The sequence below is a fragment of the Garra rufa genome, chromosome 15, assembly GCF_049309525.1.
Source record: "Garra rufa chromosome 15, GarRuf1.0, whole genome shotgun sequence".
Taxonomy (NCBI): Eukaryota; Metazoa; Chordata; class Actinopteri; order Cypriniformes; family Cyprinidae; genus Garra; species Garra rufa.
In genome coordinates this window covers 23,455,615-23,475,017 of record NC_133375.1, presented here as the reverse complement: position 1 = coordinate 23,475,017, position 19,403 = coordinate 23,455,615, and the positions used below count along the sequence as shown (strand labels likewise).

The following is a 19,403-nucleotide window of genomic DNA, read 5'->3' as shown; positions in this document are numbered from 1 at the left end:
CCAACTAACAGTGGGCCTTCAGCAGCAGAATGAACCCTTAACTGAACATCTGTGCTCAGGAAACACACTCACACTAAACTTCAAATATTAGCCACTTCTCCTTTAGGTTCCAGGAGACAGTGTGGCACTGACCCGTTGTCCCATGAAGGACTTTCTCAAAGCATTTCAGTTAAAAAATCATTTGATTACATCTTCACAAAATGTATCTGTAAGACCAAAGAGTATAGACAGAATTGTGTTCTAATTCCTTTTAACAAATGTAACTGTTTGTTCATCCTCGTAATGGATGCTAGAATATGGCAAAACAAGGTATTTTAGTAGGCAGCATAATCAGGATAGATAAAAAAGGTGTGTGTGTTTTGTGCAACCTCTCCACTACCTTTAACGGAAAGATGTGATTGACATGTGCCCTCCTGCCATGTTTAAACCCTGCACACAGACTCACACAGACACGCACTTACACACACATACAGGGCTTGTGGAGAACAAAGGCCTCTCTTTGAGCTTAACGCACCCTGTGAAGTGTGCGTGTGTGTGTGTGTGTGTGTGTGTGTGTGTGCGTGTGTGTTGTACGGTGGGGGTGGCGGAATAGAATCATCGAAGACCAATTAAGTTGCTGACAAACTGTGTTTATACAGGAAGGGGTCTCTCCCTTTCTCTCTACCTCTCGTACACACACTAGGGCTTCTGTTTCGAGAGCTTTACAGCCCTCAATAAGGGAAGGACGTGTTAGGGGTGTGCGTGAGCATGTGTGTGTGTGTGTACTGATGGGCTCTTTGAAGTGAGCCCACGAGACAAAGAAAAAAGAAAGAAAGAAAGACTGAGAGGGAAAGAAAGAGACAGAGCACACAACAAAAGAAAAAAGAGCTTTAAAATGAACAATATCTCTCTGGAGGAATAAGCCGTATGTGTGTGAATTTCCTGCTGAGACGCGTGCGGTGAACTTTCAACTTTGACCTTTTATTAGCCTGATCATTGGATCCCTATGTGATTGTCCACTTGTGGTTAGAGAACATTTAGAATCAGATTTATAAACACAGCTTGTTATTTTGTTTGTGAGACATTGTTAAAGAGATAGTTCACCCAAAAATGAAAATTTTGTCATTAGTTACTCACCCCCATGCCGATCCAAACCTGTAAAACCTTTGTTCATCTTTAGAACACAATTTAAGATATTTCTGATGAAATCCAAGAGCTTTCTGACTCTGAATAGTCAGCAACGCATCTACCACATTCAAGGTCCAGAAAGGTAGTAAGGACATAGTTAAAATAGTCAATTTTTGAGTGAACTATCCCTTTAAAATAAAACTGAATATAATGACATAGGGAATTCATTCAGAAATGATTTTCTCAAAAGTAATTTTTCACTAATAATCTTCCCCTCCAGTGAGTTGCTGGGTTTGAGAAGTTGAACTTGAGAACTGATTCCCAAATATGATTCCCAAAGTGATTCACTCATGATTCAGACTGATCTAAACTCAACGACTCACAGATCCAATTGCAGAGCTCACTTAAATTATAGTCTGTTCATTATATAAAGATGTTCTATGGCTTCAAAAGACTTGTAATATAGCACACAAGTTTTTCTGATACTTTCATGATGCTTTTTGTTGGGGTTTTTCCCTAATTTTGGAGCTTAACAGATGTGGGCGCTATGAGTGGCTGTATGGCAGAGACTGTAAGACGAGGATTGAGAAAGAAGTAGGACATAAACACACTGAAAGACAGAGACCGAGATGCGGAGAAGTGAGTAAATTGAAAGCAGTACTAAGTAAGAAATCAGGAGTTTAGACTGAGAGATTGAACAAACGAGAGACAGCATGAGAAAGTGAAAAGTCAGGGGGAGAATCCCAGGGAAAATCTTAAGTCTTTATTCATGGAGGTCTGGTCCTGTCCCAGTCGTCCTGTACACACCTACATGTAATGAGGATCAACTCACAGGTCAGCGCACTGAACAAAGTCTGTGTGTGTGTGTGTGTGTGTGTGTGTGTCAGTTCTCATTGTCAGCTGACCCCAGTTACCCACCGCAGAATGTACCCCTAGACACACATTTTGACGTTTCACAACCTTACACACCCTTTACAATAAAGAGAACATTCAGACAGAGTGTGCAAAAACATCCCACACATATCCGCTTAACACACCAGATAAAATACATAAACACCAAAACATGAACTATGACCTTTTCACGAACATGTTCAACATGTTACAAAACACAAGTATTAAAGACGTGCTATAAAACAATAAACTCCCATTACATAAAAGTACCATGGTGTTATCATGTTTTTGGACATATTACCATGATAATTCTATGTTGTTTTTGAAAGAAGTCTCTTATGCTCACTTAAGGCTATATTAATTTGATCACAGTAAAATCAAATATTATTACAATTTCAAATAAGTGTTTTTAAACAATTAAAAAAATGTAATTTATTCATGTGATGGCAAAGCTGAATATTTAGTAGTCATTACTTCAGTTTTCACTGTTATATGACCCTTCACATGTCATTCTAATATACTGGATTTGTGATCAAGACACATTTCTTTGGCTCTAATGTTGGAGCCGTTTAGAAGAGATGTTTCTGATAGCAGCAAATTGCCTGAGTATGTGTGTTGTTGTGTAAACAGCTCATAGGAGAGATGCTTCGGATAAGTGTGTAAACCGGGTGTGTTGGTGACCACAAGATCTGATTATTGCAGACACTTACATTGATGTCTTTCCCAGCCCAGTTGCACTCTTCTCTCCAATCAACAGGCGCTGGCCAGTAGATCTGAAAGACAGAGAGAGAGTTCAGAGGTGAGGAAGAGTTTTGGCTAAAGGTTAGGGACCTTTGCAGGGTTAGACATGTTCAGTAGCTTGAGGGACATTCTCGCTGAACCCCATCAGAGACACAGTTAAAACATGTCCAGGGGTGATGTACAGATGCACACACATCCGGACATATCCTCCCTTTAACCACACCTGTGCGTGCTTGCGTGAGTCTAGAGCTAGTACACACAGTGACCGTCAACTCTCACTCTTCATTCTTGCTTTTTCCTTCCTAAAGAAATAAAAATCCATCATTCTGTCATCGGCATGTCGGCTTGGACTACCATAAATCATCTGGCATGGCTTTAAAGGCTGATTAATTTTACACAAAATAAATGCTAAAGCTTCCTCACGGGATCTCTAGTAGAGATGCACACACAATCTAATCATGTGTGAGTGGCACAAAATACAAGTGTAAATGGGCTATAAAAAATCCAATCGTGTAATCGCTTCACTTGTTAATACCAGGTATAAAGACCGGACTACTTCATTAAAGTAAATGTATGACAGAGATACTAGAGCAGAGTTAAATGAGCCAACCAAAAATTAAAATTCTGTCATTAATTCCTCAATTACTAAATCACACGCATGTGCTGTGGTACTCTCGTGAATGTGCGTCGAAGACTGTTGAATAAAGTTGTTATTTTTGTTTTCTATGAGCATAAAAAGTATTCTCGTAGCTTTATAAAATTAAGGTTGAACCACTGATGTCACGTGAACTATTTAAATGATGTCCTTACTACCTTTCTGGGCCTTGAACGTGACAGTTGCGTTGATGTCTATGCAGGGTCAGAAAGCTCCCAGATTCATCAAAAATATTTTAATTTGTGTTCTGAAGATTAACGGAGGTCTTACGGGTTTGGAACGACATGAGGGTGAGTAGTTAATGACAAAATTTTGATTTTTGGATGAACTATCCCTTTAAGAGTAAAATTACTACTATTTTTTCTCCTTCAAACTTCAGAATAAAACTAAGAATATTTAGTATTCAGAGAAGCCAAGAATTTCATGTAACCACAGTCTTTTGGTATCTAAAATATATAATTTAAATATAATTATATATGATGATGATTATAATTATGTTATTATATACATAATTATATTGTAGGGTGTTTGTAATGAGTAGTACCTCATATGCAATCAGTCGTTTTATTCCTAAATTATTTGTGAACATCTGAAAAGCTCTAAACGATCCCAGCCGAGGAATAAGGGTCTTACCTAGCGAAACGATCGGTTAGTTTCTTAAAAAAATAAGAATCTATATAAATTTTAACCTCAAATACTTGTCTTGTCTAGCTCTGCATGTACTCTGTGCATTCCGGTTCAATATCGTTAGGGTATGTCGAAAAACTCCCATATCATTTTGTTCTCCAACTTAAAAATCGTCCTACATTGCTGCAGAAGTACCAACCCAGTGTTCACAAAGTGAATGTGCAAAGAAGGTCAAACGCTCTTTACAAAAAAAAAGTAAAACAGCCATGTAGGACAACGTTGACGTTGGAGGAGAAAATAAGATGGGAGTTTTTCAACATACCCTGGCAGAGCTAGACAAGAGGAACATTTGAGGTTAAAAAGTATATACATTTTTATTTTTAGAAAATGACCAATCGTTTCACTAGATAAGATCCTTATTCCTCGACTGGGATCAGCTGAAGCTGCATTGAAACTGCATTTTGGAAGTTCTCTTTGGAACTCACAGGCACCATATAAGTCCACTATATGGAGATAATTCCTGAAATGTTTTCCTCAAAAACATAATTTCTTTACGACTAAAGATTTTAGTTCTGGAAGTGAACTACTCCTTCAAGAAAATTCTTACAAAAACTTGCTTTTTCTTCTCGAGAAGATTTTTGTGAATCTTCCCCCAGGTGCTGTATGCTGTATATCAGTGAGTTATGACTGACAGGGTTACACCTTGGTTTAAAATTTAATTAGCTGATGAGAGACCTACAGTTCAGAAGGGAAGATGTTTCCTTTCACACTTACATTATGAATGAAGTAAGGAAAAAGCAGTGTGCTGTACCTTCTGTTCCTGTTTGCTGATGTTGTCGAGACTGAGAGATAACAGAAAGTTGCGAGCTCCAACAAACAGCCGCCCCCTCTCTTCATCCAACAGGAGAGCTCCGAAAGAACACGAACGCTCTAAGTCAAACCGCTTAATGCCGTTAAACTGCTGGAGATCTTGAAAAAACATGAAAACACAAAGAGTTAAAAACGGAAGTGTAGATACAAATATGTACATGACATACAAGCCAGCTTCATCACCTTTATAAGACAGCTTCATCCGGGGTGAGGAAGTTGAGCTTCCGCTGGATGTAACACTGATGCCAAACAGCCCAAGAAGGACCAGCGAGCTACACATCATCATCATCATAGTCATCATCTTCTGAGAAGGACCTGAACTTCTTATCAGTTATAAACCAGACAGCTGCCACACAGATGGTTGAATGGGATGCTGGTTGTCGTGGCAGCTGTTGCTGTGACGCCTCTCAGTCGTCCTGCTTGTCGTTACAGTGATGCTGTGGATGTGGAGTTTCCTCTCTACACAGAAAGCTGGACACCAGAACAACAAAATAAAGTGTTAGACTTTTCATCTCCTTTTCATAGCCACTATTCCCTCCTTGCTAACCTCTTTGCTCACTCACTCCTACAACACACCACTCCGATAATAGCCATGATATTTCAGATATGCTGCACACACTCTCACATGCTTTATTTCAGTAGCAGATGGTCTAAAGCTACTGTCCTGTCTAAGATGAGAAGGGAGAAATCTGATCTCATATTACACACACACACACACACACACACACACACACACACACACACACACACACACATATATATATACGCTCACTCATACAGAACTGGATGTCAAAGCATTCGGTCTCGTTGAGCCTTTCATTTGGTCTTTTTATGGTTCTGGTCCAGGTTCACTGAATGCCCAGAGTGAAAGCCAAGATCTACTCGGTCAGAACACTGTCCAGCTCTCATTTCAGACCAACAACATCTAATTGCTGCCGTGTGTATGTGTGCTTGCTCACTGCGCTTGCTTACTGCGCTAGGTCATATTCAGCATTTGGAGGGGAAAGAAATGATAAATTAGAGGAGAGAACAGTAGAGGAGTCTCTATACTGTATCATTTTAAAATATATCATTCAGACTTCCATTGAGATAAACTAAAACAGAAACCTCTTAGTCAAAACAGTCAGATAACTAAACACACTTTGACGTATTTACACACTTTTAATATTCTCACTTTATCTCTTATTTTGGGTATAAGACTGTATGTGTGTGTGTGTGTGTGTGTGTGTGAGAGAGAGAGAGAGAAAGAGAGAGTGCATGAGTTCAGTATGTCAGACACTTTAAAAGGAATCTGTATAGTCAGTTTATACTGTTATCTTTCTATTCAGCCCTCCAACCTTTCCTTCTGCCAAAATGAAATCAAGCATCTTTCAGTTTCTTTTTCCATGTCTTTCTGATGTTAAAGTGCAAGTAAAAGACAGATGTTGCTGTATTTATGCGCATACTGTTATGATCATAACTTTACAACTCTGCAAAAAAATGAGAGAAATCATAAAAATGACATTTTGTTTTATGTTAGTACTAACCTGAATAAGATATTTTACAACAAGGATTAAGAATCAATATCAGTATGCATTTACATTTTTTATAGTTTCATTTGTTTAAATCATTATTTGTGATTCTGGACCACAAAACCAGTCATAAGGGTCAACTTTTCAACAGCTATTTGAAGTGAGGAATCTGAGAATGCAAAAAATCTAAATATTGAGAAAATTGCCTTTAAAGTTGTCCAAATGAAGTTCATAGCAATGCATATTACCAATCAAAAATCAAATCAAGTTTTTATACATTTACAAAAGAAAAATGTACAAAGATTTTATTTAGACCCATTGTATTTTTGGCTAGTGCTACAAATATACCAGTGCTACTTGTCACATTTTGTTTTGTGTGTCATGTAAACCTATTATGTGCAATAGCTTATTCTGGGAAGTACTAAAAATATACAGAAACTTATGATTACAACTGCACAAGCGTGTGAGTTACAGGGTTGCCAGGTTTCCACAACAAAACCTGCCCAATTGGTACTCAAAACTAGTAAACTAATTCCATTTCGGAGAAGTCACCCAGTAAAAATTGCATTCAAAAATACAAGTTTTTTGGTGAATTTCCCCTAGTAAAATTTGCATTCCATTGACTTAAAATCAAATTTTTGGGGTCACTTCAACCCACGGTCATGAAAAACGACCCGCGGCAACACTAGGTGCATTACAGATGTTCACAAAACTTTTGCAATGCTTTATAAATGTTGGTAAAAAAACAAAAAAAAACAAAAACAATTTAATTTGTTATGGGACTAAAACATAATTTTTTTTCTCTCGCGATAAGTCATGGCAATGAATGTTGGTAGGTTTATGTACTGTATGTCACAGCCACCACACTAGCCATTAATTTTAATCTTAGAAGACATAGGCATATATCTTTACAGAAGCAGCACAGAGAGCTGCTTCTGAAACTAAAACTAGCCACGGTATGTCTGGTATAAACACAAGCATGTACAATAGTACATTAAAGAATGATCATGTGACTTTTACGTACGCAAGGTGACCTGTAAATGCAAAAAAAGCCATTTCCATTGCAGTTCTGTGAAATACTCCTTTTTCGAATTGCCCCTCTTGCGAGCGTATTTTTTTGTGTGTGCAATTGATGAGTTTCCATTAGGTGTATTTCTCTTGTTAGGTGTATCAACTTGCAATTTCAATTTGCGCAATTTGAAGGGCAATGGAAATGCAGCAAGTGTTAAAGTAGCCCAATTCTGCGGGAAAACCGCAAACTTGGCAACACTGGTGAGGTCTAAAATGTCCCCAGAACATTGGAAAAAATCTGACAAAACATTGGTTATTTTAAAACAATAAAAATCTAAATATTTGAAGGAGTAGTTCACTTTCAGAACAAAAATTTACAGATAATGTACTCACCCCCTTGTCATCCAAGATGTTCATGTCTTTCTTTCTTCAGTCGTAAAGAAATTATGTTTTTTGAGGAATACATTTCAGGATTTCTCTCCATATAATGGACTTCTATGGTGCCCCCAAGTCTGAACTTCCAAAATGCAGTTTAAATGCAGCTTCAAAGGGCTCTAAATGATCCCAACTGGGGAAGAAGGGCCTTATCTAGCAAAACGATCAGTTATTTTCTAAAAACATTTACAATTTATATACTTTTCAATCTCTACACAGAGTACACACTAGACAAGACTATAATTTATTATTATTTTTTTTTATCGTTTTGCTAGATAAGACCCTTCTTTCCTCGGCTATGATCGTTTAGAGCCATCTGAAGCTGCAATTCGGACTCTGGGGCACCATAGAAGTCCATTATATGGAGAGAAATCCTGAAATGTTTTCGTCAAAAAACATCACTTCTTTACGACTGAAGAAAGAAAGACATGAACATCTTGGATGACAAGGGGGTGAGTACATTATCTGTAAATTTTTGTTCTGAAAGTGAACTACTCCTTTAAGTAAATGTGTGTGATTTTTTGTCCTACATTGTGGGGACAAGACAACAGTCCTCACAATGAAAATTACCTGAAAATAGGTCAAATGAAAATGGAAACATGCAGAAAGGTTTGTGTTAGGCTTACATTTATATTAAGTAAAACAAAAGCAAGGAAAGTCCCATTATGACAAAACAATGTGTGTGTTGGAAAAAATGAGTAAGAGAATAAGAGAATTCTAAGTGTTATAGGAGGAAGATAAAACACAAAGGGATACATTTAATTTTTTTTTTTTTTTTACATTTGTTACATCTCCAAAAGCCCTTTAGCAACACACACACACACACACACACAAATATGTTACATACCCATTTGCTGCAGTGTTGAATTTTAATAAGTGTTAGTGAGCATCACCAGTAAGATGAGAGGAGACCTACTGACTCCACTGAATATAGATTTTACCCCCACACACACTTACACAGTTTTACTGCACTGCTAAAATGTACAGAATCCTCAATAACTAGACTATCCTCCAGCGTGTTGATTTTTGTATTTATTTTAAGCAGAGTAACAAATATAGCAGCATCCTAAACCAAATATAAAAGTGCTTTGTTCTTTCTTCCTCTCTTTTTGTTTCTATTGCTGAGAATAATGGAACTATTCACACTGGCAGACAGCAGAAGTCTCATAATAAAACACACCACACACACGCACACACACACAGTCCCTCTGTCTGTAGCGCTGTCACACTGATTAGCTGTGCTAATTTACTATAAACACAGTTAATATGAGCTACTGCAGGACCATGTGTGTGTGAGAGAGACACACACACGCATTCAAGTACATCCAGCAAGGTTCACACCCCCCATCCTGGGAGATTTATACTAGAGTAGAGCAGAAAAGTGCATCCCAGCGCCCTTCACATCTCTTTAAGCAAAGAGGCTGTGCCAACGCAGCAAATCGTACATCATCATTACAGCCAAGGCTGGAGCAGGACACGTTTGCACACACATACGTACAGAGGAAGACTCTTCCGCAGGAATCAGGCTTTAAAACCAGACTAAATGCTGCTGAGTCCAAAATAAACAAACAATAATTAACCTTAAGACCTCAATGCCACAATGACAACACCAGACAAAACAAGCCGAATGAGAGGGTGAAAGAAAGACGAGAGAAGGAGGTAACTGTGTCATAAGCCTCTCGGTTCATGACGCTCGGTGCGAACGAGATCCTGAAGAGAGAGAACGAGTGAGAGAGAAGAGGAGAAAGGAGTCGATTGTTCTGCTGAGCGGCTCCTCTGGACTGAGACCAACTGTCAGAACCTCCAGTAAGGGAGCGAAAGAGAAAAGAAAGATTGAAACGCGTGAGGAAAGGCCTTTGCTCACATGCAGGGGGAAATAAAGGGGTAGTTCACACAAAAAATACATTTCACCCTCGTGCTGTTCAAAACCTGTACGACCTCATGAGGGTTCATGAGAAAAGTTGAAATCTTGGCTTTATTTACATGATCTTCACTGAATTAGTTGATTCTCTCTACAAAACCAGTCTAAATGGCTGATTTGTTTAGATTACCAGTGAATTCATGACTTTAAAAGAATTCTGGTCTGTTTTCTTATTAAATTATTGTATGGCCTCAGGTGACTTGGAATAAAGTGCACAAGTTGTATGAAATGCCAAGTTCTGTCATGAAACTCTGGATGGCCCAGGCTGATGAGTTGTTAATGCAAACTGATGATATTCACAAAGTTAAACTTTACCTGATTTCATGATGACCTGTGGGAACTTTTTCGCAAGAAGTGAAATACATACCAATAAGTACATATTACTGCAGTTTCCAACAGAAATTAACACTAGAGGCGGTAAAACAGCGAGCTTTTGTAATCGTTTTTGTACACAGTTATGATTACAGCTCCATATGTTTCGCTTTCCAGATGTAACAAGCTTGCTGACAGCTCAGCCAGCATGGAATTGGACTAAGGATGTGAAATCCTTGGGTACGAATCCCGTGGAAAACATAACTCACAATGAAAGAGCTGATGAGAGATTGAAAAACAAGCTAAAATGGCAAGCTTGCGATTGCGTTTTTACACCACATTCGCTTTGAACCAACATCACATAAAATGTATCATATGTGACCCTGGACCACAAAACCAGTCATAAGGTTAAATTTTACAAAACTGACATATATACATCATATAAATAAGCTTTCTATTGATGTATAGTTTGTTAGGATAGGACAATATTTGGCCGAGATACATCTATTTGAAAATCTGGAATCTAAGGGTGCAAAAAAATCAAAATACTGAGAAAATCACCTTTAAAGTTGTCCAAATTAAGTTCTTAACAATGCATATTACTAATCAAAAATTACATTTTGATAGGTTTACAGTAGGAATTTTACAAAAAATCTTAATGTAACATGGTCTTTACTTAATTTCCTAATGATTTTTGACATAAAAGAAAAATCAATAATTTTGACCCATTCAATGTATTTTTGGCTATTGCTACAAATATACCCCAGCGACTTAAGACTGGTTTTGTGGTCCAGGGTCACATATGTAGGTTCATCTGCTCCGGGGGAAAAAAAATCTAACACTCTTTTAGCGGCACTCAATGGACATTTCACATCGAATATGTTATTTTGTGTCCTGGGACGTTTTCGTCATGAGATCAGGTTGGTTAAACTACTTGGCACAAGCTGATTGGTTCATGTTGCATACGCAGCCAATGAGCTTGTTGCTTTACATTTAAATGGCTGGTTAGCATCCACTAGAGCATTTTACAATGCACTTTCAGAAGACTCTAAAACCCTCCACCTCCCCAGCTCCACCTTTATAGATCTGCTATGGGTTATCATATACAGTTGAGGTTAAAAGTTTACATACACCTTGCAGAATCTGCAAAATGTTAGTTATTTTACCAAAATAAGAGGGATCATACAAAATGCATGTTATTTTTTATTTAGTACTGAACTGAATAAGATATTTCACATTAAAGATGTTTACATATAGTCCACAGGAGAAAATAATAGTTTATCAAAATGATCCTGTTCAAAAGTTTACATACGCTTGAATCTTAATACTGTGTTTGCTACTTGAATGATCCACAGTGATAGTTGTTTATGAGACCCTTGTTTGTCCTGAAACTGCTGCTGTTCTTCAGAAAAGTCCTTCAGGTCCCACAAATTCTTTGGGAGACCTGAAGGTGAAAACTTTTTTAATTTAAAGATCAGGGTAAATTTAACTTATTTTGTCTTCTGGGAAACAAGTATATTCTGTAGCTTCTGAAGGGCAGTACTAAATGGAAAAAAATATTATATTTAGGCAAAATAAGAAAAATGTACATCGTCATTCTCTTCAAAAGTTTTCACCCCGACTCCTAATGTGTTTCCTACTAAAGCATCAGTGAGTGTTTGGACCTACTGTAATAGTTACATACAGTATGAGTCCCTCAGTTGTCCTCAGTGTGAAAAAATGGATCTCAAAATCATAGTGATTGATTTTGAAAAAAAAAAAAAAAGATTTTTCTGAAGAAGAGCAGTTAGTTTAGTTGTTCAGGACAAACAAGGGATTTGTGAGCAACTATCACTAAACAAAGAAACAAATATGCTGTGGATCATTCAGGTAACAACACAGTATTAAGAATCAAGTGTATGTAAACTTTTGAAAGTTTTTTGAACTATTATTTCTCTTGTGGACTATATGTAATTGTCTTTTATGTGAAATATCTTATTCAGGTCAGTACTAAATAAAAAATAACGCATTTTGCATGATCCCTCTTATTTTGGTAAAATAATAAATATTTTGCACAATCTACAAGGTTTATGTAAACTTTTGACCTGAACTGTATGCTACTTGTGCAGCAGCATATCTTAAATACTCACAGCAACGTATCAGCGTATGTTTGCAGCAGCAACAGCAGCAATAACCAACAGCAGCGGCAATTCAGCATCGTAGCAGATCTATTCCGCCAAGACCGAATACATTAACATTATCATATCCATTACCATGCTTCTGAGATTTGTCATGATAGAACTACTTTCATGATACTTCAATGGTACTTCTAAGTTTTTAGCTTAAAGCGCTCCAATATTGCAAACTGCTTGGCAAAAAACTGTCAAGCACATTACTTAATTTCAGCTTTTAGGTTTTGAGAAAGAAGGAAAGCCACATGGTTTTGACAGACAATGACAGACTTTTTTGTTTTCAGGTGAACTATCCCTTTTAAAAACTGCAAGTAACCAAAAGTTGTTGTTCTTTAGCAGACACAAAAGAGAAATGTCATTCTTTGTACAGAAAAGAAACAACCCACCTTGCTGACTTTTCTTCTGTGTTTCAAGCTTTGTAGGTCCAACAAGGGCATGCTGACACACTAATATGAGTTCCTCTCCCCTTTGCGGTCTCTCTCTGTGGCTCTCTCTCCCTCAGCCACAAAGATGTGAGCATAAAACTGCTCCAAACTCTCTTACTTTAGATCAACTACTACACTCTCCGAGATAAAACTTTGTATACACATAACAAAGACAGACACAAATCCCTTCAAATGGAGTCCAGAGAATGAATTTGCCGGCTCTTAGTTCTGTCAGAAGTGAAACGGCAAGTTTCAGCATGTGTGTGTGTGTGTGTGTGTGTGTGTGTGTGTGTGTGTGTGTGTGTGTGTGTGTGTGTGTGTGTGTGTGACTGAAGGATCTCCTAGGTCAGCCACAAGCCCTCAGTCCATTTAGAATAATACACACAAGTACAAAGCTCTCTCACACAAGGCACACTGTCAGAATGATAGATAGAATGAACTTTAGATGAAAAAAGAGGAAAGCTGGATACAGAAAGAGAGTTTAGGAGAGAAATGGGCTCAGATGGTAGAATGTATTGTACCAGTTGTCTAGAAGACATGCTGAGCCTGTGTAAGACTACTAGCATTACTGTTAGTATTGGTCACACTTAGGATTAGTTAGGTTTGAACAAACCAGTAACTATAAGTGTTACACTTCGAAACCACCTAGAAAAGAAAACACTATAGTAACTGCATAGCAACACCCTGGCAGCCTCCCAGAACACTCAAGAAACTAAAAGAACTTTCTTGCAATTGTATAAAAAACACCCACAACACTCTAGCAACCACCTAGAAATGCCCTTGGCTTTGCATAGCAAGCAACACACTACTAACCCATTCAGAACACTTAAGTACCTACATAGCAACACTCTGGCAACCATTCACCTTTTTTAGGGAAAAAAAGACAGTTATAGCACCAGCTGTGGTAACATCCCCTTAAAACTTTGCACAGTTGTTTAAAATCACCTGTTGCATGTTCTTAGCTAGTTTTGTGAAGTTTTGAGTTTTCCTTTAGGCTTTACAGGATTTTGGGTACATTTAGACAGGCCATTTTCCTAAACAACCCTGTTATAGCTTCCCAAAAGGTAAATTTCAACATGCTTTTGATAATTGTTGACCTAGAGAATCCAGAGAATTGTACTGCAGTGGCTTTTCCTAGGACTACTTCACAAAAGTAGTTTTTTTTTTACATCCTCTCAATCATTTAACAAACGATTTGATTGCCAGCAGGGGTTTTAGATATGAATATTGTGTATATGTGCGACATACAATTGTTTACTCCCTTGAAAATGTGATATCGCCCCACAGTGGCCGATTTCTTTAACATTTCTCACAGACCTTTGGGGCTGTGAGTCGAACAGAGTTTTGTTCTGTTCAGCCTCCATTAAAGGGACAGTTCAGCCAAAAATGAACATTTGATGTTTATCTGCTTACCTCCAGGGCATCCAAGATGTAGGTGAGTTTGTTTCTTCAGTAGAACACAAATGAAAATTTTAACTCAAACCGTTGTAGTCTGTCAGTCATATAATGGCAGTCGATTGGACCCATGACTTTGAGAGTCAAAAAAAAACATACACAGACAAAACCAAATTAAACTCTGTGGCTCATGACGATACATTGAGGTCTTAAGAGACCAAACAATTGGTCTGTGCAAGAAACTGAACAGTATTTATATAATTTTTTATCTCTGATCGAACGCAATATCCAACTGTCCTGAGTGCATTTACAACAGTCAGAGCGTGACGAAGAGCAAGCAACCGTAACTTCAGTCAATCAGGCTCAAAAGTTGGGAGTTGTTGAAAAGACACTCTTGGATGAGTTTGTGCAAGCAAACGTAATCTTTTAGTTTTTAATTGGTTGCGACAATCAGGATAAGCACAAGTAATTATCATTTTGAGTACCCACAAACTCTCTGTATGAACAATGAGTGACTTATACGTGCGGCAGATCGCTTCTGTGCATACATCTACTATGCTCACGCACCGGCTATTGTGAACATGCTCAGGACAGTTGGACATTGCAGTGGATCAGAGGTAAAAAATGATATAAATACTGTTAAGTTTCCTGCACAGGCTGATTGTTTTTGTCTTAAGACCTCAATGTATTGTCACGAGCCACAGGGATTCATTTGGTTTTGTACATTTATGTTTTTGGACTCTCAAAGCCGTGGATACCATTGACTGCCAGTATATGACTGACAGACTGCAACGGCTTGAGTTAAAAATCTTTGTTTGTGTTCTACTGAAGAAACAAAGTAACCTACATCTTGGATGCCCTGGGGGTAAGCAGATAAATAATACATTTTCATTTTTGGGTGAACTATCCCTTTAACCTTGTCTAACAGGTGCTCAAACTTCGTTGGCCAATGGCAGCCATGTTTCTGAGATACGCAAATGTCCTAATAGATACTTGTAGCACTTCGGAACAAGACTGTGCATATCGATTTTCATGTTGACAGGACCAATGGTTGCACAGTTACAGCCATTTTTATGTTTTTTTCCCTCTTATTGCACCACCAAGTGGCCAAGCTCCTCGATTTTTCCCTGTGACCTCAGACTGAGCTCTTACATAAGTGTTTTGAGTTTGGTTGGAGATATCTCATTCCATTCAGAAATTATAGGCATTTTACTATTCGTTTTCAAAAGTTTTGGTGCCCCTTTGCAACGCTGAGTTGAAAGTTCAACTGTTTTTTTGATTATTACTGATATTCACTTTCCAAAGAATCTTCCTGCACTGGTTTGGTTCCAATCAGGTGAAAAACCTAGGACTAGTTTACAAAAGTATGTGTCACAAAAAATGCTGGCTGACTAGGGCGAGCCTGGATGACGTTGTCGGCGGTGTGAGTACTACCATCCCTCCAAGCTTCAAGTCACTACGACTTACAGTTTGGTCTGCATGATCAGTTTAATGTGGAAAATATTATAAACATTACAAAGAGATTCTCTCTTCAAATGATAATTGTAATGTTTTGTATAATACCATAATACAAATGGCAAACACACACACACACACACAATAAAAAAATTGTGTGTGTGTGTGTGTGTGTGTGTGTGTGCGTGTTTGGCAAAGTTCCATGGTTGCAGGGCTCTGTGCAAACACTTCTGAAGGGTTGAGGACTTAAAGGACAAAAAAGAGGCATTCTCTTTTTCTCTCACTGTGTCCCAGATAATAGTGCTCCTTAACCCCAGTCTGGTTTTCTGATTACCATGGTAACGCTGGGTATTTGATGTGTGTGTTGCTGTATAATCTTTAAAGTTTATTAAACACTTTAAACCCCTCGAGTTCAAGAGGTACTCTGATACCATACTCAAAGACTACAGATGTGTTAGAATAGGTATGTTTGGATACAGACAATGTACTGTTAATGTGTTGTTTCTGGTGTTGGATCAGTAGTGTAAAAGTGAGCTTATACTGTGGTTTCATCAGAAAGTACCCTGTAAAACAAGAAGATGTCATTTCAATACGTTTGGCAGTAAACAAAGGGTGTTCCTCTAATAAATGTTAAATAGCGGACACAGACACACATATACACACACACACACACACACACACAATGAAGTTCAGAAAATTGTAAACTCTTGTCCCTCACCGCAGCATCCCACGTCTTAAACAAATAAGTATTACGTCAGCATGAGCCGCTGACGTCAATAACAGCTGATTCATCTCACTTACAACTTCACATTACAGATTCACTGCTTGTTAAGGGGCTGTTTATTCTGCAAGCACTTTTCTATTATGTAATGCAGAAAGTGATGTAATTTTAGGAACTTTTGCTCCTCCGGACCATAATAAAATCTTGTAAAACACAGTCACATTTTCACAAGGAAATAACACTCAATAAAATATTTGATTTACAAATGATCATTACTTTGATTTTTCTTTAATTTTGTCATGTAACATGTCTTCATATCTCAAGCTGAAACGGCCTCCTTGGCAAAAATAGCATAAATATGAAATAAAATTAAATGAAAATGAAAATGAAAAAATAAAATAAAATAAAATAAAATAAAATAAAATAAAACGGGACAAAAATGATGGTTCTGGTTGAAGTGACACCTGAGACAACCACAGAATATAAATAATTTTCACAAAAAACAATAATTAATATAGCTAATTTTTACTGTTTGTTGAGATTTTCTATAAGGCTCATGTGCATCGTATTTTACACATAAAATATATTGAAAATATTGAAAATATAAATATGTTGAAAAGCATTGTTAATATAATATCTTATAACAAAAATATTTATGCATTAAAAAATAATATTAATAAATAATATTTTTATAATACATTTTATATTATTTAGGAAATTACACTCAAAATATTTGGTTTACAAGTGATATTTCCTGTGATTTTTCTGTATGTTTTCATTTTACACATCTTCATATTTTAAGATTAAATATGTTTACTCCTTGGCAAAAATAGCACACTAACTTTAACATAACATAACATAACATAACATAACATAACATAACATAACATAACATAACATAACATAACATAACATAACATATAACATAACATATAACATAACATATAACATAACATAACATAACATAACACAAAATGAAATAAAATACAGGGACAAAAATGTCTGCATGGGTATAATGACACCTTAGAAAAACCTTTTACAAACATATACATTATTTTCACAATAAAAAATAATATTTTTTAAAGTACGGCAATTTTTTACTGCTTGTTAATTTTTTTAAAGGTTTTAAAAAGTTTTAAAGTTTGACTCCTGGGCAAGGTCACAAAATTCACACAAAACACATTTGAAATATAGCAAATATAAAGTATGATAAATGCCCATATTAATGTAATTTTCATATAACAAAAATAAAATAGTTCAAATATGTTAAATAAATAAATTAAATATATATAAATTAAAAATAATAATAATACTTTTATAATATATTATTTATATTATTTTGGAAAAAATATTTTTTAAATGATAATTACTGTGATTTTTCTTATTTTTCATGTCTTCAAATCTCAAGCTAAAACTGCCTTCTTGGCAAAAAAATACAATAACTTTACACAAAAAAATTATATATAATATTTTTTACAATAAATAATAATAAATCATTTTAAATATTGCAATTTTGCACTGTTTGTTGAGATTTTTTTTTAAAGGTCCCATATTGTCAAAATCAAAATTTCCTGGCTTTTTTCATGATAACTGAGGTCTAGGGGCTATGTAACTACCATATGAGTTTCAAAACAGTCAATCCACAGTAAACTGCACACAGCCTGCTTAAAGTAGCTGTTCATTTTCACGAGTCGCTGTGACTTCCGTAACGATGTGACGTCCGATCTACTCACTCACCGCCTTCAGTCACCACCCCAGCACCAACCACTGTCCCACCCTCCTTTTGTCAAACCCAGACAACATCACGTCCATAACATTGATAAGCAACAACAACACGAAAACAAGTCGAGAAAACCCTGTTCAGTCGATAGATGTCGAAACTACATCATTGCACAGGCTTCAGAACAACGTGAATATAAGAGACCAGAGGCACGTCAACTTCAGCCTCTTTCACACAGCCATTCCGGTAAATACACGGGTAATGTGTCCCATGATTTGTTCCGGAATTGTTTAATTTGGTTCATTCACAGTTGTTTTCCGGAATCTGTGCGTGCTTTACACACAACCCATAAAGACATGTGACATTTGGATGTGAGATGTAATGTGACGCGTACATTTCACTAAACTGAAACTAACCTGATGAACAATCTGTGCTTCTGCGCTGATAGTGAGGAGCTCCCTGACTGCTGCTTCATTCCACTTTGCACGTATTTTTTGAGAGAGAGTAAAATCTATTTTTTCGTTGTGAAGAGTCGCAGGGTAACGTGCATCATCACAACAACACTGCCTTTATGGCATTTGGTTCTGGCTTTTGTTCACACAGCGCTCGTTCCCGTAATTTTCTGGAATCAGCGCACATTGTGAAAGGGGCTTTACTAAAGCAACAGTTATGTAGCTTACTGCATTCGGTGTTTGAAAAAGAAAAAACAATGATCATTCTGAAATATCTTGTTGAGTATCAGCAGGCTAGGCTCTCCATGGCTCTGGGCTAGGCTTCAGCATGCATGACCATAGTTACTTGTGGTTGGCCTGGCTGTGTGTCACTCAGAAAACAACAGGCCAATCAGAAGAGAGGCTCATGAATATTAATTAGATGGGCCAAAATCAACCTTGACAGAGCTCCTAAAAAGGAGCTGTAAAAATATATTGAGATGGATTTTGGCACTCATACTGCAATTGTATATTCTTAAGGACATCAACAACTAAAATAAACCTCCAGAAATGTGTACAATATGGGACCTTTAAGGTTTTAAGGAGTTTTGAAGTTTGACTCCAGGGCAAGGTCACAAAATGTACAGATAAAACACATTTAAAATATAAATGATGATAACACCCATATTAATGTAATTATTTTATAACAAAAATAGAATAGGTAAAATCTGTTAAATAAATAAATACAAAAATTAAAAAATAAATAAATATATAAATTAAAAATAATAATAACCCCTGGGACAAAAAAGAGCCTAAATTAACTGTGTATTTTATAGAAAGACCATCAGAATGCTAGCTGTCTGTCTGTGGACAGTAAACATGCGAGGATGGCACTGTGTATGTGTGTGTCGGGCTGAGATGGACTGACGTCCGTGTGCCAGTGTGGGATTCTGGGTCAGTGTTCCTTGAGTTGTAAGAGCCGTAGCTAATCACCATGACCGTGG

General features: G+C 36.9%; 1 protein-coding gene across 1 annotated transcript in view; it reads right to left on the bottom strand.

Moving 5' to 3' along the window:
- The window catches only part of sema3b (sema domain, immunoglobulin domain (Ig), short basic domain, secreted, (semaphorin) 3B), a 52,437-nt gene that overhangs the window by 12,235 nt on the left and 20,799 nt on the right, over window positions 1-19,403 (bottom strand). Inside the window, exons 2-4 of the mRNA XM_073818519.1 lie at window positions 5,075-5,362; window positions 4,833-4,990; window positions 2,709-2,771 (exon numbers count right to left, since the gene is read on the bottom strand). Coding sequence (XP_073674620.1) covers window positions 2,709-2,771; window positions 4,833-4,990; window positions 5,075-5,192 — 339 coding nt within the window. The 5' untranslated portion in view covers window positions 5,193-5,362. The remainder of the gene's footprint in view (window positions 1-2,708; window positions 2,772-4,832; window positions 4,991-5,074; window positions 5,363-19,403) is intronic.